The 24,871-nt window shown below is 42.4% G+C and overlaps 2 protein-coding genes and 1 pseudogene across 5 annotated transcripts; 1 reads left to right on the top strand and 2 right to left on the bottom strand.

Annotated features, from left to right (window-relative positions):
* Positions 1-1,734: 1,734 nt before the first annotated feature.
* On the bottom strand, positions 1,735-7,327 carry LOC124032248 (chromobox protein homolog 5-like). The gene is made up of 5 exons (XM_046344505.1): positions 7,034-7,327; positions 6,262-6,460; positions 4,883-5,114; positions 4,535-4,635; positions 1,735-4,277 (listed from the first exon to the last, which is right to left on the bottom strand). The coding sequence occupies exons 2-5, from the start codon at positions 6,399-6,401 to the stop codon at positions 4,136-4,138; spliced, it is 615 nt and encodes a 204-aa protein (XP_046200461.1). The 5' UTR covers positions 6,402-6,460; positions 7,034-7,327; the 3' UTR covers positions 1,735-4,135.
* Positions 7,328-7,516: 189 nt separating this feature from the next.
* On the top strand, positions 7,517-11,306 carry LOC124032247 (annotated as a pseudogene). The gene is made up of 10 exons (XR_006838230.1): positions 7,517-7,673; positions 8,218-8,334; positions 8,491-8,848; positions 8,939-9,034; positions 9,128-9,193; positions 9,315-9,405; positions 9,668-9,826; positions 10,242-10,451; positions 10,654-10,741; positions 11,007-11,306. The product of XR_006838230.1 is annotated as a heterogeneous nuclear ribonucleoprotein A1-like (transcript).
* Positions 11,307-13,066: 1,760 nt separating this feature from the next.
* LOC124032245 (transcription factor NF-E2 45 kDa subunit-like) lies at positions 13,067-20,512 on the bottom strand. Of its 3 annotated transcripts, none has more exons than XM_046344501.1 (4): positions 20,328-20,512; positions 18,144-18,222; positions 17,753-17,890; positions 13,067-15,605 (listed from the first exon to the last, which is right to left on the bottom strand). In XM_046344501.1, the coding sequence occupies exons 2-4, from the start codon at positions 18,189-18,191 to the stop codon at positions 14,298-14,300; spliced, it is 1,494 nt and encodes a 497-aa protein (XP_046200457.1). In that variant the 5' UTR covers positions 18,192-18,222; positions 20,328-20,512; the 3' UTR covers positions 13,067-14,297. The 3 variants fall into 3 exon arrangements, with proteins under 3 accessions (XP_046200457.1, XP_046200459.1, XP_046200458.1); XM_046344503.1 differs by lacking the exon at positions 20,328-20,512 and adding an exon at positions 18,483-18,530; XM_046344502.1 differs by lacking the exon at positions 20,328-20,512 and adding an exon at positions 18,371-18,504.
* Between the last annotated feature and the right edge of the window lie 4,359 nt (positions 20,513-24,871).

The raw sequence follows: 24,871 nt of genomic DNA, 5'->3' as shown, positions 1-24,871 counted from the left end.
CTCATTTACACTGAAAGTTACTGATACTCTTACCACACCGGCTGTTTGTGGAGGCTGGCGCGAGCACACAAACCCATTATAGTACCTCCAATTGTTAGGTCTGCTCCATGACATCACTGCAACAAAAATCACTGGAAAGCCATGTATTGTATTTTTACAGTACACAAATAACTCAGACGCACAATACTGATCTGAAATATTGATTTAGCTAGACAGCAAATTCTCATCTGTAGTCCCTTGCTTATTTGACCTCAACTGGTTCTTTAAGCCTGATCATATTTTCCCAGATGCCTGTGTTTATACACCACACACAAACACACCATGGTCCTAAGGCTGCGTTCTGATCATCTATCCTCCTCCAGAAGTGTTCACTTGTTCACTCCAACTCATGCAGTTAATAATATTAGATTGGTGGAAGCATGGCTGTAGGGACTCCAGTCAATTCCTTTTAAAGGGTAGAAGGGTTATTTTCTTATCGCTCTTATCCAGAGCGTCTGCTAAATGACTTAAATGTAAATGTAAGGGTAGAGAATAGGAACATAGCCTCTTCCCAGTTCTTCAGCAGAGAACAGACAGACCAGGCTCCATAAAATCCCGTTCACTCCCTCTACTGGGCTTAATGGTCCCACAAGCTGGACAATTTACTGGTGACCTTAGCATTCCATTTGTGGAAGAACTAAAAAAGAAAATCTCTGAAAATTCCACTATCCAGATATAGTTTTGCAGCAAAAAGACTGAACAAGTGAAAGGAAGGGAGACCTAGTGGCAGAGATCTGATTGTTCCATGATTAGGGTCAGGAGTTTTACTGACCACCATGTAATCGAAGCAGGAATAACTAGTCTAGGCCCGAGTTGTAGCCTTCACTATGCAAGACATCTGCACGTTCCATGAGACTGACCAGGTGATAGCCATGATCCCTTTTGATGTAACTTGTAAAATCCACTTCAAAATCGGTGATGTAGGAGAAGACAGGAAGGATTTTTAAGCCTCAAGACATGGATTGTGTGTGTCTGCGTGCCATTGAGGATGAATGGGCCAGATTTAAGTGGCTTTCAACAGGGTACAGTAGGTGCCAAGCACATCAGTGTCAAGAACCACAACACTGCTGGGTTTTTCCATGCTCAACAGTTTCCCATGTGTATCAAAAATGGTCCATCACCCAAAGGACATCCAGCCAATTTGACACAACTGTAGGAAGCATTGGAGTCGACATGACCAGCATTCCTGTGGAAAAATTTCAATACCTTGTAAAGTACATACCAAAGCTTTGCAGCTGTTCTGAGGGCAAAAAGGGGGATGTAACTCAATTACAAAGGTGTTCCTAATGTTTGAACATTGTGTAAATCTGCCTCATACAGCCCAGGTGGAAGAGAATAGCCCATTTAATTAATTCATGTAAAGAGCATATAGTTGCATGAAAGGAATACTTCCTCCCATCTGTCACCCACATGGTACTGTTCAATTAAAATGTGTTTTTGAAAAGTCAGACTACACATTCATCAACCAACTATTCACAGCATATCAATTATTGCATTCTTATAAATGAAGATCCAGTAAGTGCTCTCGAATGTGAGCTATAAGATTTATGGGCAAAACAGTATACATCCATTTCTGGTTAAAAATCTCCTGACATGGCCATAGTAACATGCCAAGTGGCTCCATCTGCTGGTATAATATGATTAGTGCAGTTTACTCAGCTAGTAGAAACATCACCAGGCCTTTAAAATGTTGGAAACAGTTTACTACAATTTAATACAAGACAAAACAAATTTGCAGAGCATTAAAAATGGTAATACAAATGCTGCACATTTAAAAACATGATAAAAAAATTGTATGCCTTCAAATGAAATCTTTGAAAGTAAAGGAGTGGTGTGAGAAAATAAAAAGTTAACAGGTTTTTATTCAGGACACAAAAAAAAAAATCTAATGACATGAAACATGTACAACCCTGTTACACGTGTCCAGAATAGGGATGTTTCTCAACGGAAGGATGTCATTTACAAAAAAACAGTTGTTTCTATGACTACAGTGGCTAGACAACTCAGAATTCACAAAAAACTAAGAATTCACTGCAAGAGGGGAACAAATCGAGTACGAGTAAATCTAGAGAACAGCCGATGAACAGGACTCTGTCCATCAACTCAGCAATATATTGGCTACACCAAATGAACTGGGATATTTGCCTCTTACGGGACTACATGACCTTACATATGTGGATGTTGATATGGGAAACAAGGTCTAGGGGGTAAAATCTTTCTACAACTCATTTAAAATCAACTTAATGATGGAAGAGGGAAAAAAATACACTTAACATTTAATCCAAAGTACTGACATGATCTTAAATTGTTAGAAACAAGCATCCCATGAAATAACACTGTCTGCCTTGTTCCAGTCTCCCATACAGCGCACTGACAAGAGCACTTTGGCTGAGACATTTAGTCACAGGGTGGCGTACCTTGATCAAATCCATGCTAGTTTTGTTTCACATTACTGCAGAGCACATGGATTGTCCAACCTCTCATCATAAGAATTGGTTACAGTTCAGCATTTCTGTGATAATGTTGTGTATATACTCAACAATCAAGTGGTCATTCACATTTGCAAACAACAATGGCTTGAAACACCGGGCACAACTTTTGAAGTGACCCTTCTGTTCATCTGTAGCAGGCATAAAATAATTGCCTGAAACTAGAGCCCCGACATACTGGTCTTGACCAGAGGAAGAAACTGACAGGGGGAGGTTTTCTGCACGGTTCAACCAATCCAATAAATGTGGAGGTGGAGTTAAGATTGAGTGTCACCAGTCAGATCACAGGACCTTTCCATGAAAACATCTGATTGTTAGGGCACTCAGCAGAGGCTAGTTCATCTATAATATTTTCTTACTTGTGCTTGATGTGAGGACACTGATTAAAAGGTCATCAAAATTATCAAATTCCAAGTTAGGAATAAGCGGCTACTCTAAAATATATTCATGATCTCAGCAATGGAATCAAAGCTACATAGTTGACAGGGCAAAGCTACAGAAAAGAAAACATTGGGACAAAAGAGCTAAAATATTTACATGACGGTGATTAAAACAAAAACGTACAATCCAGCCACACTACTAGCAAATTTGAGAGAAAAACCATGGAAGGAGTTTTACATAAAGGGGCCATATTTACCTTAGAACATCAAAGTTGAACTAAAACTACAGAAGAAAAAGTCTAGAAGATGTTTTTTTGACCAAGGTGGCCCAATAGGGGGAAATCGGATAATTACAATTCTATTGTTTCTACTGCATAACTAACTAAGGTTTAAGACTTGCTAGGCTGTCGGCTTCCCAGTGTCAAACATGGCCTTTGCCCACATTCAACGTTTCCACAGATTGTCTGATCGAGGATCAGTTGCCCTGTTAGATCAATTAATATATAGACCAGACACTGGATCAGCAGTCAGACACTGAATACAGGTCCCTGGACCATGCTATGATAGACTGCCCATTTTAACATCTCAGTGAAGACAACTACCTTCAAGTCACCTTAATATGGCTGCCTGTACCTAGACAGGGTACCACAGAAACTACGGCCTTCCCGACACAATTATATGCCGTAAAAAAAAAATACTGCACAAAAAGTACAAAGTGAGAGAATGAAGCATGAGGTTGAAAAAAACAAGCCCTTCCCAGTAGCGAGCGCACCCGTTTCACCACATCCAAAACCACAATCTCCCTGCATCCTTCTCAGTTTCTATGTAAAATGGCATGGTTGAACTGTTAGTTATTCAGGGATATTAGCCTGTACATTGGGGCATGGAGGGAGGTAATCATGAGAAAGTGGGCAGTGTTCTCCATCGTTGGTTTGTGTGGTTTTTGTTATGTCATTACCAATGGGGTGGGGGTTGTCAGTCGGTACCAAATCCCTCCCCAACCCTCTATTTTGCCCTAATCCTTTAATGTTTGCAGATCAATACGGTGGAATATTTACCACCACTGATTATACCTATGCAGACTATTCAAACAAGTTAACATCAAAGGGTTAAGGCCAAGGGGGAGGAATAGGGTGTGATTTGGTGCTGGCTATACGAGTCTCCAGGATGTCCCTGCAGAGTCGGGGGCAAGAGGTCAGTGACCGTTCCCGTGGCAAGACATCCCGCTCACATGCTTACAGCGCCCTTCTCTTTCTTGTCCCCATCTTCGTGCCAGGTGAGGCGCTCCTCATAGAAGGCTATCACGATCTGCGGGCACTTGTGATTGGCCTCCTTGGCTAGCACCAGATCTGCCTCGTCAGAGTCCTTCCTGTAGAGTAAGGAAATAATAAATATAACATCCTTATTTACAAACCTGTTGCCACGGTGACAACTCAATTTGTCATAAAATTCAATCAGGACAAAAAGTTGGTAGACCTAAACTATTATCTCCAGGACAGTAGAGCAACCACTATAGTTAAGCACTACAGTTAAGCAGTTTGTCACCAGTTTGAAAACAAATTCTTATGGTATTGTAACCTAACAAAAGATAACAAGGTCAACAATGTCTAAGTACTCAACACTCACCACTTCATGAGGAACATGAGATCTCCACAGGAGTCTGTGGCTCCAATAATCTTTTCCGGTACCAGACCCCTCTCAAAGCCTCTCGCAATCAGGACATCATCCTGGAGAAAAGATGAGTAATACCTTTATGTTGTACAACAAAGTGTAACTTTGGCACTGCTGGGGGGGGGGGGTAACAAATTGCAATGAAAGTCACCCCCTTTCAGTAATCGAGGATTGGTTTCGTATACTTGCACCTGGCAGTCAATTCACCTAGATCTTGTCTAGTGTAAACAACCTAGCCTGGTATATAAACCAATTTTGGGGTAAAAGGGTTTTCTACACCAATTAACGAGGTAGGTTACACACCTCTTTTTTCCGCTTGGGCTTGTTGCTGCTCCCCTCCTCATCGTCATCATCATCAGAGTTCCTCCTCTTGCTGCTGCCTTCCTTGCTACGGCCTGATGATCCCGCGCTGGACTTGGATCCTCCACTGCTGGGGGTTGCACCACCACTGCTAGGCTTCTTGTAGGTCTTCATGAACCCAGCAATGAGCTCGGGGCAGCCAAGATTCTTCTCTGGCTCCCATGTGTTGTGCTTTCTGCAATGAACCATGCATTGTAAAAGCAAGCTTGACATTTGACAGGAGGTATACACACTAGTGTCCCAACAGTTTCAACAATTCAGTGTGAACTAAAAAAAACTAAAGCATGTTGAAAATAATGTCTTTATTTAAAAAAAAACAGCAATCAGGGAGAATCTAAAAAGTATGCATTCGGGAGTATTTTTGTCATGGCATGGGGTCACTCAGCATAAGCCATGGCAAAATGTATAGAATTGCAGTAAATATATATTTTTTAACTACATAGTCTCTGCAGGCATAAGGAGGGCCTAAAATATTAGGTCGGCAGCTGAGCTAATGGCCACGAAGCCCACTACCTTAACCACATTATGGAAGGAAGAGGGGGAAAAAACTGCATTGGTCATTTTACGAGTCTCCAAAGAATGTTTACCCTCCATGTGTAGGAGTCAGAGTTGAACATTAGACACAGTAGCTCACTAAACTCACCTGTGACGTGTCTGATTAACGCCACCAACGAGTTAAACAGACCAGGCGTTGAGGAATTCAGCTCAGAATAACTTAATTTGACCAAGGTCATTTAAAAAAAATGTATCATGAAACGTGTATCTTGTACCAATGTTTGTCTTCTGAAGTCCACAATTTTTCATTAAACGTTCATCAAATACAACCACTGTTTACTCATTGCTGTTGCTCTAGGATAGTAGCGCTATGAAAATGTGCATGTGCCAATTGAATTTCAACAAGGAAACGGTCTGTTTGTATTTGATTACATATGATTTTAAAAGTATGGTTTTCAGCTAACAAAGGCGCACAACTACAGAGAACAAACGTAGGTACATGGTAGGCATTTCATAATAAAAAATGGTTGGAAGTCTTGACCTTGGGTGAATTGATGTAGTCCGAGCTAAATTCCAGAGCCTGGTCTCTGCTCAACTCTGTTGGTGGAGTTGATCAGAATATTCCTTCACCATGGAGTTTAGTCAGCAAAACACGGAGGTAACATTTTAGACTCTCGTTTTGAAACATACTTTAAGGCATGACATATTTTTCTTTTATTTGGATGGCTAAAGGTAGAAATGAGCTAGCTACTGCTACAGGAAGCATATTCATATTGAAAACATGTCAAAGTAACACTGCATCACAATCATACGAGGAACAGACTTACTCTGAATAACCTTTCCACTTCAGGAAGAATTCAACTCGGCCCTTCACCGTCCTCCTGTCCAGCACCTTCTCCACAATGAATTCTTCCTCTTCTGAAGATGAGCCTGAGGCACCATCATCATTTTCAGTCTTCTTTCCCATGGCTAGCTAGGTTACAGTACCTAGGTTGAGTGAAGTGGCACGTCTCAACTTTTGAGACCCTAGCAAACGTCGAAACAAGTTTAGAAATGTGTGCAATAAAGTTACACTGGTCTGCTGTCCATAGCTAGCTAACTACGCACACTATGAAGTCATCAAAATTATACAGCCGATAAACTAGTGAACTTGTCGAGGGTCATCTAGGTTAAACCCTGGCTGAAATTCATTATTCCTCAACCATGTCCCGACAGCTGATTGTCCGTTTAAAAGGAATCAATTGAATTATAAAGTACGCTAGGTTAACGTTTGCTCAGTCAGCCAATACTGTTAAATTAGCCGGCATGCGTATATTTGACTTATTTGATACACATAACAATTTCCTCTCAATAGGGGTAAAATAAGTACTTAGTTAGCAAATTGCGTTTAATTCATTGCAGTGTGTTCGAAAACGATACACAGGGACATTCAAATCTAAATAGTCTAAAGCGTGTAGCTACACAAACGTTAGCTAACATGTTTGTCCCAACCAGCTAGCTAGATGATGTTAGCTAACTAAGCAATTTTGCAAACGTTATCCTCAAGACTTTCTGCTTTTTTTTTAACTAGCTAAGAAATAGCTTCATGTTTTTACTCACTTTTGTAATTCGGATGAATTTATTGGAAACCAAAATTGCTTTCTTCCACCACACGGTTAGCTTCAGCGGTTGGCTGGATGCTTTTTCTGGGCTTTTTGTTCCCCCTCCCCACACGACTTGCTTGCGCGCCAAAAGCACAATAGCAGACCGTGCACGCCCACGACAAGGACGGCGTCACACTAAATAACTGTGATTTAATAAGTAAATGTTATGGCTAGCGATGTCCACTAAAGAAATATGCAGACATTTCAGGATCATTTGGCAAGCTTTATCAAATACTATATTACGTTTATTTATACAGACTTGCCAGAACATGAAAATCAATTCCATTGAAATGACGTATTTTGACGTACACATTAAAACAATATAAAACGTAAACTCACGCCCACCCCCGGCTGGTGTCGTTTTATTATTGGATATTGCTGATAACTGACTGTGAAGTACCCAATCGGAGTAGCAGCGGAAGGGGAACAATATAATTCAGCGGGAACAGCTAACCAATTGCTGAATCCAAGAGGCGTATCCGTCCCTATTTATTATACTATTTTCTTTCCAGGCACGGTCGTCTCTCTGTCGCAGAATTTCTGTCCTCGATTAAGGAAGAAGGGATCGGAAACTACCAGCAACAATGTCGAAGGAGGTAAGTTTTTCTAATTAATATCTACCTGCAATTTTGTGATATATACGTTTAGTGTATTAATATATCGTGCACGTTGACCAATCTAGCCAAAATGGCTTTCCCTTCACGAGCGTCTATTGCAGCTATAATTGTGGGGATGCCGCCATCTTAGCTACAGGCCTCATGGCGTTGCTTGTTCTTGCGTTTTGTTCAGCCATTTGAAGCGGGCGTTTTTGTTTAGCCATTTGAAGCGGACGTTAAATGTATCCTTTGTGTTTTACCCTACACTTTTGCTATAATATTAATCGATAGTTTGTTCACATTTCCCGGTTTAAAAAAAATATTTTGTTTGGTGTACAATATGGAGTCGCAGTCGACCCCCACCACCCGTGGTCAAGGCCTTTCTTTTACTACACCGTGCTGACGGCATCATGTTATTGTTCGATCTCCACAACTTGTTTCGAGTAACTTCAGGAATATGTAAAAAAGATTGGCCTAGTTCGCTACAATGTAGCGCTCGCTCTCATTTGCTTTCGCTCTAAATGCATTCTCCCTTTATGTCCAGGCCCCACGTGAACCCGAACAGCTCCGCAAGCTGTTCATCGGAGGTCTGAGCTTCGAAACCACGGATGAGAGTTTGCGAGCACACTTCGAACAATGGGGCTCTCTTACAGATTGTGTGGTGAGTGTTTGTGTACACCGTTGAAACCTTTATACCTAGTTGGCTGCAGTATTACGGAATGGGTTTCTATTGTCAGTCAGGGTTTGATTGGTTAACTTACATTGAACATCAGTGCAAGTTAAATATTTTTTGCATTACTCTCTATATTACCAACAGGTAATGAGAGATCCAGCCAACAAGCGCTCCAGGGGGTTTGGATTTGTCACCTATGCTGGTGTGAATGAGGTTGACGCTGCCATGGAAGCACGTCCCCACAAGGTTGATGGTAGGCTCGTAGAGCCGAAGAGGGCGGTGTCCAGAGAGGATTCCAGCCGACCAGGTGCTCATGTCACAGTGAAAAAAATATTTGTTGGGGGTATCAAGGAAGACACAGAAGACTCCCACCTGCGAGACTACTTTGAGCAATTTGGCAAGATTGAAGTAATTGACATTATGACTGACCGCAACAGTGGCAAGAAGAGGGGATTTGCCTTTGTCACGTTTGATGACCATGATGCAGTGGACAGGATTGTTAGTAAGTAGTGGTCTGAATGTCTTTCTTTATAATTAAATTCACTGGCCTTTTGTGTCCTGCTGTAATTTTAAGTCTATCTTCTATCCCCAGTTCAGAAGTACCACACACTGAACGGTCACAATTGCGAAGTGAGGAAAGCCTTGTCCAGACAGGAGATGCAGACTACAGGAATGGGTATGAGGGGTGGTAAGTCCATGACTTCTTCATGGCAAGTGGTTTAATCTTTAATTATTTCTGAGGTTGGTCTGGTACTAATGTTTTATAATTTTTTTTTCCCAGGCCGTGGTGGTGGTGGTGGCGGTGGTGGCGGCGGTGGCAACTATGGCAGAGGTGGGGGATACGGAGGTAATGACTTTGGCTGTGATGGATACTTCAGTGGCCAGGGTATGTGGTGGTCCTGAACCACTCAATATCTCTGCTTGAACCTGTGTACTTAACCACTTGTGATTGTTTCAATATACTTTAGGTGATGCTGACTCGTCTGTTTCAGGAGGCAGAGGGGGGTGGATATGGAGGTGGAGATGGTGGTTACAACAATGGTTATGGGGGAGGAGATGGTAAGATTGGATTGCTCTGTAGGACAAATGACAACAGGAAGAGCTATAACATGACTCTCAGCAACAGACTGGTCCATTTACATTTTAGTAATTTAGCAGATGTTCTTATCCACAGGGACTTACAGTAAAGTGCGTACATTTCGCTTACATTGCCCCCCCCCCCCCCCCCCAGTGAAATCAAACCCACGGAGTTCCATGTATATCTGTAGTGTGTACGCTTGTTGCTGGGAATGTATTTAGACCAGAACCTTGCTTTCTATAGGTGGCTATGGAGGAGGACCCGGTGGTTATGGTGGTGGTAACCGTGGCTACGGTGGAGGACAAGGAGGTTATGGCGGAGGACAGGGTGGGGGCTACGGTGGCGGAAATGGTTATAACGACTACAACAATGGCAATGGCAACGGCGGGAACTTTGGCGGCGGTAAGTCCATGGCTTCACCACAAGAGGCAGCACCAGTTGCTGGTAAGTGGATGGCTTCATAGGCTGTGATCAAATTCTCACACTACATTCTGTTTGGTTAAAGTATTGATCTACCTATACTTCCCTTCTAAATGGCATGTAGTAAGCATAAAATGTTACCATATTAAACCTGAGATTTCACATACAAAACCTTAGAGGTGTAGGCAGGTAGCCTAGCGGTTAAGAGCGTTGGGCCAGAAACTGAAATGGTCTACTAAATAAGAAGTAGTATGAGAACTCGGTCATAGCTGACTTGATGAAAGTGATGCATGAAATACACTATCCGAGCTGTACACAAATGATTGGGAATATCCTTGAGCCTGTGTAAAATGGCCAGACTAATCTTCACTAATGTGACTTTTTAAATTGTGTGCAGGTAACTTTGGCGGTGGTGGTGGTGGCGGCGGAAATGGTGGCGGAAATGGCTACAATGACTTTGGCAGCTACAACAACCAGGCTTCCAACTACGGCCCGATGAAGGGTAACAACTTTGGTGGTGGCAGCGGTGGTGGTGGTGGTGGCAGCGGCGGCGGTGGTGGCAGTGGCGGGGGTAGCGGCGGTGGCAGGAACAGTGGCCCATATGGTGGTAGGTGGCACACGTCAGGCTATCAACTGCTCAGCCAGTGCTAAGCAACAAGTAAACATGTGTTGGTTTGGTACTTCGTCAGAGAATCTAGTATGTGACGACCGGTTAGTTTGTCAACGCATTTGACAGTAAATTAACACCTTAATTTGTACTTTATGAGTTTCTGGAGGCTCTTTCTGATTCAATCTTTGTTTCTTTTCAGGTGGTTATGGAGGTAGCTCAGGTGGGGGTGGCGGCGGTGGTGGATATGGTGGGGGCTCCGGTGGACGACGGTTCTAAATGTTCAGAAGGTATGTTTTTAAATGGGACTGTTTGAAACATAATGTGTGTAGATGAGACTTACGCATATTCTAGAATTTGTTAAATATGTAGTGTTCTGAAACTAGGGGATCCATTCTTTTACACTTTGATACATACATAGAGTCCTTGTAGTTGTGTTTTTAGCTCTTGAGCCAAGTGTTAAGAATGCTGGCTCTGGATCTCATGTAGTAGGTTCTGGTCATTCTATCAGTCAGTACACAGTTTAACTTGATGTTGTTCCATATTGTTCAACAGGACTCAGTACTTAGGAGAGGAGAGCGAGACAAGTGACAGGGCAGCTGCATGTTTACAACCTAGATCTGCTCAGCCAAACAGATGTGGCAGGTTACATCTGCTACAAGAAGAGATGTGTACAATAGAGAAATCATGGAGGGGCTTCATTCGTTTTTCTGTGTTGTCAAACAGGATTATTTGATGTTTCTGGAAAGCAAGCATTCCAATGAGGTTTTATGTAGTTTTTCTTTGAGTCGTTTTTATTTTTGTGTAACTGCAACCAATCAAGTTGAAATAAACCACCTTTCAGTTTTTTTTAAACTGGCGTTCAGTCTTGTTAGTGTCTTTTAGGGGAATGAGGGGGAGGGTGTTTTCTGGTTTGGGTATTAATGCATTAGAACAAATACAGGTCCACACGACTGGATTAGGTCAATGACTCTTGAAGAAAAGTACCACTTGTCAATGGAGACTTGCCATGCCCCATGTTTTATTTATTTCTTGCGTGGGACGTCCTTAGTCTCTTCCAATGCACATACTACAGAATGTAGAAAATAACATGTATCCAGCACATCACTCAAAGGAAGGTTTGACAAAGTGATACCATAGCTTTGAAGTCTTTGCTGAACACGGCCCCAATGGATTAAGTTATGCTAGTATAATACTCAGTCAACAGTTCATGATCTCTTTGAGAACTGCACCGGAGATTTTGAGTTGGCTGGCTAGATCACTCGCCTGTCATACAGCACACCTGCCAGCAAAGGCTAGCTTACATGATGCAGTCTTGAGGCTAGCCAGCCATGGAAGCCAGCTGAGCTGAGGGCGAGTCATAGTAAACAGCCCATCGCCTGACAGGAGCAGTGTGAAGCAGGGGAGAGTGAGTAGCAAGAAGGCATGAGACTAGCAGGCAGCCGCTACCAAATGGCTTAAATGCTGTCTGTGGGTAAGGAGACTTTTCCAACTACTGTTAGTTTAAATAACATGTTCTGTAGTTAGTACGCGCAAAACTCTTGTAGTTAATGTAGACATGAATAGTATAGCATTCATGACCATGTACAGTTTATTTGGATGTGCAGAGATGTTTTAATACAAATCACCGCCCCCTGTTCATCTGGTAATACAAGGGGCATCGACCTTTGGCACTACTCGTAAAGATATGCTACAATCCTTGTAATGCATGCTTATGTTGGCAGTCAAACTTCTGAAATGGTAACAGACTAACGCCTTTCAATGTTGTATCGTCTCAGTCTCCTTTTCTTCTGATATTTCCTAGGAAACTAACTGCTCTGAAGGACTGCTACTGAAAGCATGATGACGTTGCACACCGTAACATTGTACAAGGTAAGTGACTGTTTAACGGTTGGAAATATTCACAATTTTTATTGTGGGAGAATATCTGAAGCCTCATCTCTAAGGCTGTGATTTTGTCTTCTGTTTTAGGGTGCCTGGAGAAATGCAATGGTCGTATTTTTGTTACTGCTGTGCAGGATTTAACTTGTTTTTTTACCCACATCTGTTTATCAATAAAATATTTTTACATAAATCTTCTATTTTTGTCTGTCATTTGCTCAATACTACGCTTAAACGGCTGCATAGATGGTAAACCATTCTCATCCTCTAATACAATTCATGCAGGGACATAATATAATTTCCCCAAATGTATGTCTTGATTGGATGACATGGCACTTTCAGGAAGTTTGCACATCATTTGAGTTTTTCAACCTTGTGTTACAGCCTGAACTTTCATGGAATGAATTGCAACTTCGTCACTGTCCTACACCAATACCCCATGTCAGTGGAATTGTTTCTTGACATGTGTAAAGATGTCGACCACTAATGTGGGAGTGACTATTTTGCAGAGTAAATTTGCTTAGGTAGTTGCATGGACTTGTGTGCAGTAAGTATGACTTGAATGGCTACCTCATCTCTGTACCCCACACATAAAATTATCTTTGAGATTGAGCAGTGCATTTCTAACATCAAGACCAGGGAGTTATTGAATCTCACTTTGCACATGGTGACATTACTAATTACACAAAGATACAGGTGTCCTTCAAAACTCTGTTGCTGGAGATGGTGGCCAATGACTTAAACTGTAATGGCTGATGGGAGGACACTGAGGCTGGATCAACATTGATACTCCACAATGCTAACCTAAATGAGTGAAAAGGAAGCCTGTATAGAACAAATATTCCAACCATGCATCCGGTTGGCAAGATATTACTATGCCCTGAATAGTGTTATGCTTGGCAATTTGGACACTTAAGTACAGTTGTGGCGGCATCATGTTATGGGTGTTCTTATCCGCAAGGACTACTTTTTTTTTCTCTCTCTAGTTCAATGGAATTGAGCACTGGCAAAACCTAAAGGAAATCTGGTTGTCTGCTTTCCGTCAGACCCTGAGGCAAAATCACCTTTAAGCAGGACAATGACAAACGCAGCCATACAACATACACGAGTTGCTTACCAAGACTACATTGAATGTGGGTGGCCTAGTTTTGACTTGGATCAGCTTTTGATTTGGGTGTGAATACTTGTGTGAAATTTCATTTTTCAATAAATATGGATTACGTCAAGGGGTATAAATAATTTCTGAAGGCACTGGTCTTAACCATTGAATAACATGTATCCAGAACAAGCATAGCCATATGACTTCACTTGTAACTAACTATTGACTCGCTTGTACATGAGCACAGTATCTGAAAGAATAACTTTTAGCTGCCATACACTTTAAACATTAACATGTTGGTCCCATGTTTCATGAGCTGAAATAAGATGCACAAAAATGTTTGAGCATTACTGTTTGCCAAGATAATCCTTCCAACTCAGGTGTGGCATTTCAAGAAGCTGATTAAACAGCTCGGCAGTACGCGCAACCTGCCTCACAACCGCAGACAACGTGTGTGGGCGAGTGGTTTGCTGATGTCAGAGTGAACCATAGTGGGGTTATGGTATGGGCAGGCAAGCTACGGACAATGAACACAATTGCATTTGGCAATGGCAGTTTGAATGCACAGTGATACTGTGGTGAGATCCTGAGGCCCATTCAAAAAAAATGTTTATAAAGGTATGTGCCCTACAGATGCATATCTCTATTCCCAGTCATGAAATCCATAGATTAGGGCCTAATTGATCTATTTTAAATTAACTTCTATGAACTGTAACTTAGTGAAACTCTTTGAAATTGTTGCGTTTTATATTTTTGTTCAGTATACTTAATGGCTCTTACTGTACTGTAGATGTATCAACATTTCATAATGGTATATAAACAGTGAGGCAGTATACAATAGCTGTCCAATAGATTTCATCTTTACATTATTCTCCATCCAACACGTCAGTACGTGGCACCAGGTATACGTTCCCATCAGGGGTCTGCTGTAGAGAGTAGTCCTCTATAGAGTAGGGATGTCCATCCTCATCCCGGAGCTGAGAGAACACTTCCGCATACAAGTCTGTGAGGCGGTGTTTAACAATAGCCAGATTGCGTTGGAACTCCATTCTCTCTCTGGCCAGGTGATCCCTCTGAGCCTGCAGTTGACCCAACTCTCCCTCCAGGTAAACTATATTCTCCAGCTTCCTCTTCCTGCAGTTCTGAGCCGCCACCTTGTTCTTCCCCCGCCGGCGGATGTCTCTGACAAGGGCGAGTTGGGAGTCTGTGAGCGTGTACTTGGTCAGGAGCTCGTTGAAGTCATCCACAGGTAGGTTGATGATCTTCCCCAGAGGGAAAGGGATCTTGAGGGCGTGAGCTCTGCGTTCGTCCCGGCTCAGAGGGACAGGAGGGTTGCCTCTGGGTTTTACATAAAACGCTTGAGAAGAGCTCCCTATGCTGACAGAGCTGTTAAGGTGCAAGTCATTCAATGCACTCTGTAAACCCTGTTGATGTTTCATTGACATGGGAGGCAGGAAGTGAGGCTGTGGTTGCATTTGGGATGGTTGTGTTACAGGGAAGTAAGAGGGGTGCGGCCCTGCGTAGGGGTAGGACTGGGTAGGATGCTGCTGATAATCCAAGGAGTAAAGGAGGCTAGCTCTCCTACCTTGCTCACCCATACTCTCCATCCCCCTGTGACTATAGTTCAGACCAACCTCTGTGCTTGAACAAGCAGGTACGCCGGTCATGACATCATCCGGTGAGGCCAGCGGTGGGCTAGACCCCAGCGATAGGCCCGAGTCAGACTCCAGATCATCCACAGTGCATGGTTGGTGTTTGCCCTGCCTGTGATCAGTCCCTAGCATGTGTCGACTCGAACCTTGAGAGAGGCCAGCATTGTCTTTTCCAGCAGACCCCTCACCACTGACACTCATCAGACTCATTTGTTCTAGAAAATTCATCTGCGGTGGTGGCAGAGGGTTCAGAACTCTGGGATTCAGCTGGGCTCCAGAATGAGTTCCAGAATGTCTGTACAATGCCTCAGTTAATTCACTGGTATCCTGATGCTGGCAGGCTGGCATTACATCAGAGTAGGTTCCCTCATATGCAACATCACGGTTTGTCTCACCACAACAGGGGAGAGACTGTGTATGAGAGTGAGACTGAGCTATGCTATAACTTCCCAGAGATCTAGGTGGCTCTGTGGGATGGTACTGAATACTTTCATATGGGCCATCATGGGGGACCTCAAAATCCTAAAATGGAAAACAAAGTAAGAATCATTAGTTGATGCTTTCTCTTTTCATTAGTTTATCATTACTATATTACTTTATGTATAAGACAAAATAATTATACATGTTTATCCCTGAGGTTTAAATTGCTATGTGTATTTGTGAACATGCAAAATATAATTTCATAGGAGAATGAATAAATCATCTACGGGAATGAGTATAAGAAATAACTCTAAAGCTGTGGGGGGGGGGGGGGGGCTGGCTGGCTGGCTATCTTACCTATAAGTCACCTGCTGCCCATAGCACACAGTTCACCCCCACCTTGGTATGCACACAGTTCACCCCCAACTTGGTATGCACACAGGTCACCCCCACCTTGGTATACACCCATAGCACAGTTCACTCCCATCTTGGTATACACCCATAGCACACAGTTCACCCCCACCTTGGTATGCACCCATAGCACACAGGTCACCCCCACCTTGGTATACACCCATAGCACACAGTTCACCCCAACCTTGGTATACACACAGGTCACCCCCACCTTGGTATACACCCATAGCACACAGTTCACCCCCACCTTGGTATGCACCCATAGCACAAAGTTCACCCCCACCTTGGTATACACCCATAGTACACAGTTCACCCCCACCTTGGTATACACCCATAGTACACAGTTCACCCCCACCTTGGTATACACCCATAGTACACAGTTCACCCCCACCTTGGTATACACCCATAGTACACAGTTCACTCCCACCTTGGTATACACCCATAGTACACAGTTCACCCCCACCTTGGTATACACCCATAGTACACAGTTCACCCCCAACTTGGTATACACCCATAGCACAAAGTTCACCCCCACCTTGGTATACACCCATAGCACACAGTTCACCCCCACCTTGGTATGCACCCATAGCACAAAGTTTACCCCCACCTTGGTATACACCCATAGCACACAGTTCACCCCCAACTTGGTATACACCCATAGCACACAGTTCACCCCCACCTTGGTATGCACCCATAGCACACAGGTCACCCCCACCTTGGTATACACCCATAGCACACAGTTCACCCCAACCTTGGTATGCACACAGGTCACCCCCACCATAGCACACAGTTCACCCCCACCTTGGTATACACCCATAGTACACAGTTCACCCCCACCTTGGTAAGCACCCATAGCACCAGGTCACCCCCACCTTGGTATGCACCCATAGCACACAGTTCACCCCCACCTTGGTATGCACACAGTTCACCCCCACCTTGGTATACACCCATAGCACACAGTTCACCCCCACCTTGGTATGCACCCATAGCACACAGGTCACCCCCACCTTGGTATACACCCATAGCACACAGGTCACCCCCACCTTGGTATACACCCATAGCACACAGGTCACCCCCACCTTGGTATACACCCATAGCACACAGGTCACCCCCACCTTGGTATACACCCATAGTACACAGTTCACCCCCACCTTGGTATACACCCATAGCACACAGGTCACCCCCACCTTGGTATACACCCATAGCACACAGGTCACCCCCACCTTGGTATACACCCATAGCACACAGGTCACCCCCACCTTGGTATACACACATAGCACACAGGTCACCCCCACCTTGGTATACACCCATAGCTCATGCTGCCCATGCAAGTCTCTCTTAGGTGTGTTATCAAGTTTCATGTGGAAACAGGTGGTCATTGTGCTGTGCAAGGGGCTGCTTGCGATGTACAGTGCAGTGCTGTGCTTGCCCCCACTCCCTGTCTCTTCATCTTGTCATAACTCAAGTGGCCCATTGTCAAGTGTGTGTTACTTTTTAAGTGGGAATACAGAGCCTTTCCTTAGATTAAATGTGTATACATAAACTTGACACTACTGTGGTTGGTTTGCAAGATTGTGTCATTTTCTCTTTTCTGTCTGTCTGTTTGTGGTTGCCTAATTCACTGCCATGGGAGTGTTTTGCTAAGAGAGGCCAATAGTATGAAATTGCATCTCACACAGTAAGGATATCATTAAAAACAATAGCTATAGTTTTCCATATCGCTATGGCTACATAACCAGCTGATGTAGGCAGAAGAGAGAGGCTTTCAATCAAACGCAAATCACATTTCAGCTATATGGTTACATAATTATCAGGCTATTGAATACTCATCCTCCTACCTGAAGATCTGTGATGGCCATCAGTTCCTGCCAGGCCAGGTCCATCTCTGGGTCGTGGGGGGCTCCACGTGACCGGGCTCCAGGGGCATGGGTGGGCATCGACACCCCCCCACACAGCCTGCCCGGATTCGCCAAGCCCTGGAGAATGAATTGGTAAATGCTGTAAATCTTAGATATCCTTGAGTTATGGCATTTTTATGCTTTATTTTACAACCCTATTTTGACAGTATTTATACTTACAACATGAAAAATGTAATGATTACTTGCTTCTTTAAATAGTTGAACACAAAACTAAACCCTTTTTCACAAGAAAGAATCCGATGCCCAGCAAATACACAACCACCACACAACGTTGTCTCAACGGTCTATTTCATTACATGATTTCACCCACCTCACTTTGTCTGCTCAGTGGGAGTATATAGTTGGCTGCTGCACACATTCAGGACTGGCTGTGGTTGCAGGGAATCCTCCTGGAACAGACCGACAGAAACAACGATTATTATCAGTTTTTTTCATTTTTATTTAGCCATCAGAATACACTGATTACATGCTGAACTCGTCTCTATTGATTCAATACATAGATGCTAACACACAAAGGAAAAACACTAGAAGTCTCACCTTATCTAAGAAAAACACTACATGTTACAATCCTTGAAGATAACCTGGTGTATTCATCACCTCCGTAAACTGAACACACACCTCATTTCATACTGCAGAAAGATGCACATACCATAAAGGTAGACCCACTAGAGATGGCTACATGTACTAGATGTGTGTTTGGGTGATGTTCTGTGTTGAACTGTTTGGGACATGCGACGACCAGGCACACAGAGTTCCGTTGGGCTGGATCCCTCCTATCAGCTGAGCTGTGGTGCTACTATGTCAGTCACTGATAAGACAATCTGCTGGGAGACAGCACAGCGCTCCCTCTGCAGCAGTAAACAGGGGCTGGGGCCTATTCAGTCAGGCCTATGCTTCTTAGTGTAAATTGAAAGTCAGGGAGGGCTTGATAACCTTAATAAATGTTTTAACCTTTTAAATGCTTTATAAGATGTAATGTATTTTATCCCTCTGTAGGCGCTCTGGATCAGTAATGATGATAGTGGACATACATCTGGGACATTCCCATTAATAAGTGCTCATTTGAGAGTAGCAGACAGTACATTGTCCTGGTTTTTATAGTCATTGTACCACACATGAATTTCATATTTAGTTTTATGTATTGTTGTTGGCACTATAGATACTGACTAAGATACTTTGGATGATGAGAGGCAACAGGCAAAAACTAAGTTATGCATCTTCCAGCATTTACTGGCATTCCTCACTGGCTTTGTTTGGAACTCAACGTCATTCAAGCGACTTATTTATACTCAGGAACAGAGCAGGAATCCTCTGCAACAGCACAATGATGACCATTCCATCTTCCATTACCACAATTGTTTATTTACTTTATTTAAAAATAAAAATAAATCTCATCTCCCCGGCAACACAAAATATTTTCAAGCAATCTGTATATTCCAAGTTTTCCTGATTTAAAGATCTTAGTGATAAAGTATGTAATTTACAACATAGGATACATTGCTGCTTCAGAGAAGAAAACTTGATTCATTACTTTGGCTCACACATTCGCATGTCACTCTCACACAGCTCGGAGGTGATGGCTCTCACCTGAACATTATTGCAAAAATGTGACATTATCCCAGTAAATACCGTCACCTAATTCATCAAACCACTACATGGTCATCCATCTTTGTATTTGTACTCTGTGATCTGTAGCTACAGGTTCCCATGCATAGCATAAACAACGTAGATGGGCTTGTAACTCATATCCTGCCATAACCACTGTTATGTTTGTGGTGAAGGCTGTTTCCTGTAGTACTGAGGGGCAGATAAAGTCGCCTGGCCTGGCTATCAACCAGGTCTTACAGATCTTACATCAGGTGTTGCATTAAGACAAAAACAGCTCAGAGTGGTGGGCTATACATGAATATCACAATCCTACTACTCAGCATACATTTTTTACTCACGATACTAGGCGCAAGGGCAGCAATGCTAACCCAGAGTATTGTGGACAAGAGAAAAGGATGCATTATGTAGTTCTGAAGAGTAATATTTTAGAAATGGTCAGTAGGTAACCATGACACTAATTCCTGAAGAGTACAAATAAGACTTGAATAGTAACAGTTAATAGGTCATTTACTAACTGGAGATAAATTAATGGCTAAATAAGTTATCTGGCCTAAATACTGTCTACTCAATATATAGGCTACTAGGATGACAGTTTGATTATAAATATATGCTTGTTCTTCATATTGGGCATTTGCATAATGTTTTTATTATATGCTTGTGACTATTTTTGAATTTAGTGGCAATTGATTGTCAGTTGTATGTTGTCAAGGGGATTATGTTTGTTGAATAACCAGCTATCAATTGCTTCTAATATCTTTGAGAACCTGTTTTGCACAGTGATGACAAGGTAATAATGAATGTATGAAAAAGGAAAAACAGGGTATATTTAAAACATGACAGAAGTAGCATTATCAGGCAATGAAAAAAAGCTGGAGAAAGAACATACCTGAGCAACATGTCTCTGAGTCTTCAACACGTGTTCGGGAGACAAAACTCTTCAGAATGACACATAATAATCCAGGTAGAGATGAATAAAATGACTTTATATTCAATTTTGTGAGGACGAAGGTGAACGTGTCCACTTTTAACCGACCATTATAGGGAGTGCATGTGCTTTCACTCTTTCTCTCTCTCTCTCTCTCTCTCTCTCTCTCTCTCTCTCTCTCTCTCTCTCTCTCTCTCTCTCTCTCTCTCTCTTTCTGTGTTTCTCTCTCTGCCAATCTCTAGCTCTCTGCTCTGCTACATAGACAGTCCCCAGCAGAAAAGGGGTGTCTCTGCCTCCGATGTAAGCAACTTTCCTGTAAAGCAACCACACCACAGTTTTTAGCTTCTATCATTAATAAAACACTTGCACTCTGACAACAACAAAAAATCCCTTTTTCCCCACAAGAGAAAACCACAGACCAAGGACACGGCATACCCCCAAACAACCCCTTGTTACCTTTTAAAACAAAGACAAATTAGTCTTAGCTAGGATGAATAGATGTTTAATCTACATGTTGCCTATATTCACGGACTAATTAACCGGTATTACTCGTAGACATGATACAACATGATGCACAAATCCTTATACAAATCTAGCTGATCGCGAGTCAGCGAGTCCGCTGCGTATGAAAGGCCTATAAGAAAGCTTCCCTCAGAAGTCCTCTGAAAGGAGAGGTTTGTGGAGTGTGTTCTGGAGCACCTGGAGTTAAACCACCCTGGTATTGATTGCTGTTAGAGAGGGCCCTGTGCAAGTGGGGGACGGGGGTGAGTTGCAGACAGGCTGGATTGAGACTTAGTTTAGTAGGGATGGAATGTACACCTCCACCAGGTAAGAAAGGCTACATTGTTCTTATATCTGGCAGAGCAACCACTGAGGGGGAGAGAGGAGCAGGGGGAGAATGGAGAGGAGCGTGACTTACAAAACTCTCCCCAACACTGCCCCAATCTAACACACTATTTATAAAGACAAGCCTAGCCTGTCTAATGAGTAACACTAGCATGGTGGATATTTTACTAGACTTATCTATACACATACAGGAATTGTTAATAGGTAATAAGCCAAATTAACTCTTCTCGATTATTTGATGAGCTTGGTGGAGTAGTTTTACTTCTGTGCAGTAATGTTCATATAGCGGTCGTCCAAAGTGCTGGAGTGGTATTCTCATGTTCCAAATCTGGATGCATAGTAACGACATGCAACATGAATGTTTTTCCAAAAAACAACATGACAGGGGAATTGTACTAAATCGATTTATAAAGGTGGGGTTCATATTTCCAAAACGTTGAATAAAGAAACAAGAAACCAGTCATATTTGTAAATCACAAGGAACATACACTGAGAGTACAACATATTAGGAACACCTAGCTATGATTCCTTATTGATGTCACTTCTTAAATCGACTTCAATTAGTGTGTAGATGAAGGGGAGAAGACAAGTTAAAGAAGGATGTTTAAGGCTTGAGACAATTGAGACATGGATTGTGCATGTGTGCCATTCATAGGGTGAATGGGCAAGACAAAAGATTGAAGTGCCTTTGAACGAGGGTATGGTAGTAGGGGCCAGGCACACCGATTTGAATTAGTTAAGAACTGCAACCCTGCTGGGTTTTTCACACTCAACAGTTTTCCATGTGTATCAAGAATGGTCCACCACCCAAAGGACATCCAGCAACATTGACACAACTGTGGGAAGCATTGATGTCAACATGGGCCTTGTGGAATGCTTTCGATGCCTTGTAGAGTCCATGCCCCAACGAAGTGAGACTGTTCTGAGGGCAACTCAAAATTATGAAGGTGTCCTAATGTTTTGTACACTCAGTGTAATTCTAATAGTACACATAAAAGAACATGGCAGAAGTTTTAAAAAGTCATATTATCAAGTCAGATCCCAGCTCCAAGCCACAGATTATGATGATGTTTTTGTGTCATTGTTCTAAAAAAAATTAACAAGTAGGTGGCTGACAGAGTCAAGAGAGGTGGGTGTCTACCAGGAATCAGAGAGAGAAGGGACTTCCCAACTTCTCGGCTTCCTAGCACCCAGCCCCCTACTCACCCACCTCCTAAGGATGCCAAAGACTAGGCTGTTATTACCCAAACCACAATGGTTTTCACCCTAATTGCAGTTCCTAGCTCAACGCCCTCTCTTTGTGGTGGTGTTTGTTTGCAGCAATTGGTCTTTGACATCTTGGGTAAGTACTTTTCAATTTGTTCTGCTTTAAAGTGTCTCTTGATTTTGCTAAGATTTCTTGTCCATTCCCATTATTTGCATAACATCTGAGTATAATCCCCCAAACTCACTATTTATTTATTCCTTTGTCCCTGTCCCCTTGGCCCCAGAGGCACGGCTTGTTCACCCCGCTATCATCCAGAAGTCGAGGTCCGTACAGGTGCATCAAAGCTGGGACAGAGCCTGAAAAACAGATTATATCTCAAGGCCATCAGACTGTTAAATAGTCACCACTAACTGACCACCACCCAGTAGCCTGCCCTGAACTTGGCCACTGTCACTAGTCGGCTACCGCCCGGTTACACTACCATGCAACTTAGAGGCTGCTGCCATATGTACATAGTCATAGAACACTGGTCACTTTAATAGTGTTTACATACTGTTTAACTGACTTCATATTTATATACTGTATTCTAGTCAAGGCCAACCTATTCAACTATTGCTGTACATATACTATTCTTCAGATATACTACATATTCTATCCATATACTGTCCATAATGTCCATACATCCCATCATATACATATATACTGTACATATATACACTACCGTTCAAAAGTTTGGGTTCACTTAGAAAGGTCAGTGTTTTTGAAAGAAAAGCACATTTTTGTCAATTTAAAATAACATCAAATTGATCCGAAATACAGTGTAGACATTGTTAATGTTGTAAATGACTATTGTAGCTGGAAATTGCCGATCTACATAGGCGTACAGAGGCCCATTATCAGCAACCATCACACCTGTGTTTCAATGGCATGTTGTGTTAGCTAATCCAAGTTTAACTTTTAAAAGGCTAATTGATCATTAGAAAACCCTTTTGCAATTATGTTAGTACAGCTGAAAACTGTCGTGCTGATTAAGGAAGCAATAAAACTTGCCTTCTTTAGACGAATTGAGTATCTGGAGCATCAGCATTTGTGGGTTCGATTACCGGCTCAAAATGGTCAGAAACAAAGACCTTTCTTCTGAAACTTGTCAGTCTATTCTTGTTCTGAGAAATGAAGGCTATTCCATGCGAGAAATTGCCAAGGAACTGAAGATCTCGTACAACGCTGTGTACTACTCCCTTCACAGAACAGTGCAGATTGGCTCTAACCTGATAAGAAAGAGAAGTGGGAGGCCCCGGTGCACAACTGAGCAAGAGTACAGGTACATTAAAGTGTCTAGTGTGAGAAACAGACGCCTCACAAGTCCTCAACTGGCAGCTTCATTAAATATTACCCTTCTCATTCAAGGTTTTTATTTATTTTTACTATTTTCTACATTGTATTATAATAGTGAAAACATAAAAACCATGAAATAACACATGGAATCATAACCAAAAAAGTGTTAAACAAATCCAAATATATTTTATATTTGAGATTCAAAATCCCACCCTTTGCCTTAATGACAGCTTTGCACACTCTTGGCATTCTCTAAACCAGCTTCATGAGGTAGTCACCTGGAATGCATTTCAATTAACAAGTGTGCCTTTCTAAAAGTTAATTTGTGGAATTTCTTTCCTTCTTAATGCGTCTGAGCCAATCAGTTGTGTTGTGACAAGGTAGGGGGAGGTATACAGAAGATAGCTCTATTTGGTAAAAGACCAAGTCCATAGTATGGCAAGAACAGCTCACATAAGCAAAGAGAAACAACAGTCCATCATTACTCTAAGACATGAATTTCAGTCAATGTGGAAAATTCTAAGAACTTTGAAAGTTTCTTCAAGTACAGTCGCAAAAACCACCAAGAGCTATGATGAAACTGGCTCTCATGAGGACCGCCACAGGAAAAGAAGACCCAGAGTTACCTCTGGTGCAGAGGATAAGTTCATTAGAGTTAACTGCACCTCAGATTGCAGCCCACATAAATGTTTCACAGAATTCAAGTAACAGACACATCTCAACATCAACTGTTTAGAGGAGACTGCGTGAATCCGGCCTTCATGGTCGAATTGCTGCAAAGAAACCCCTACTAAAGGACACCAATATGAAGAAGAGGTGCATGTCCTACTCATTCTACTCCATGATTAATAATGTGTTTTCCCCTTATTCCTCTAAATAGGTATTTTTTAAATTATTGTCACCATTGTGTCATTAGAGAGGAAGAGGTGCGGTATTGGATGTCATGCTTTAACAATCCCAAAATATGCTGTATATGATTCGAGCGGAAAAAATACCTCAGCACTGAACAACATGATTCTGTTTGTTTCTCCTGGTTGTGGTCTGAAGAAGGGAACAATGAGCCAGTAACTGCTTGGAAGAGAAAGGAATAGAGAGATGACATGGAAAGTAGAAATAG

This window comes from Oncorhynchus gorbuscha, linkage group LG03 (assembly GCF_021184085.1).
Source record: "Oncorhynchus gorbuscha isolate QuinsamMale2020 ecotype Even-year linkage group LG03, OgorEven_v1.0, whole genome shotgun sequence".
In the NCBI taxonomy this organism is placed as follows: domain Eukaryota; kingdom Metazoa; phylum Chordata; class Actinopteri; order Salmoniformes; family Salmonidae; genus Oncorhynchus; species Oncorhynchus gorbuscha.
Note: the sequence above shows the minus strand (reverse complement) of the source record. Positions and strands in the feature narration are given on the sequence as shown.

What these genes read in the sequence shown, in the direction of transcription:
- LOC124032248 (XM_046344505.1), bottom strand. Translation starts at nt 6,401, where the DNA reads ATGGGAAAGAAGACTGAAAATGATGATGGTGCCTCAGGCTCATCTTCA. An exon ending in AAGTGGAAAGGTTATTCAGA is followed by an intron (nt 5,115 to 6,261) that starts GTAAGTCTGTTC and finishes GGTTCATTGCAG; the next exon opens with AAAGCACAACACATGGGAGC. An exon ending in AGCCCAAGCGGAAAAAAGAG is followed by an intron (nt 4,636 to 4,882) that starts GTGTGTAACCTA and finishes TCTTTTCTCCAG; the next exon opens with GATGATGTCCTGATTGCGAG.
- LOC124032245 (XM_046344501.1), bottom strand. Translation starts at nt 18,191, where the DNA reads ATGTGTGCAGCAGCCAACTATATACTCCCACTGAGCAGACAAAGTGAG. An exon ending in CACTGAGCAGACAAAGTGAG is followed by an intron (nt 17,891 to 18,143) that starts GTGGGTGAAATC and finishes TTCATTCTCCAG; the next exon opens with GGCTTGGCGAATCCGGGCAG. An exon ending in TGGCCATCACAGATCTTCAG is followed by an intron (nt 15,606 to 17,752) that starts GTAGGAGGATGA and finishes TTTCCATTTTAG; the next exon opens with GATTTTGAGGTCCCCCATGA.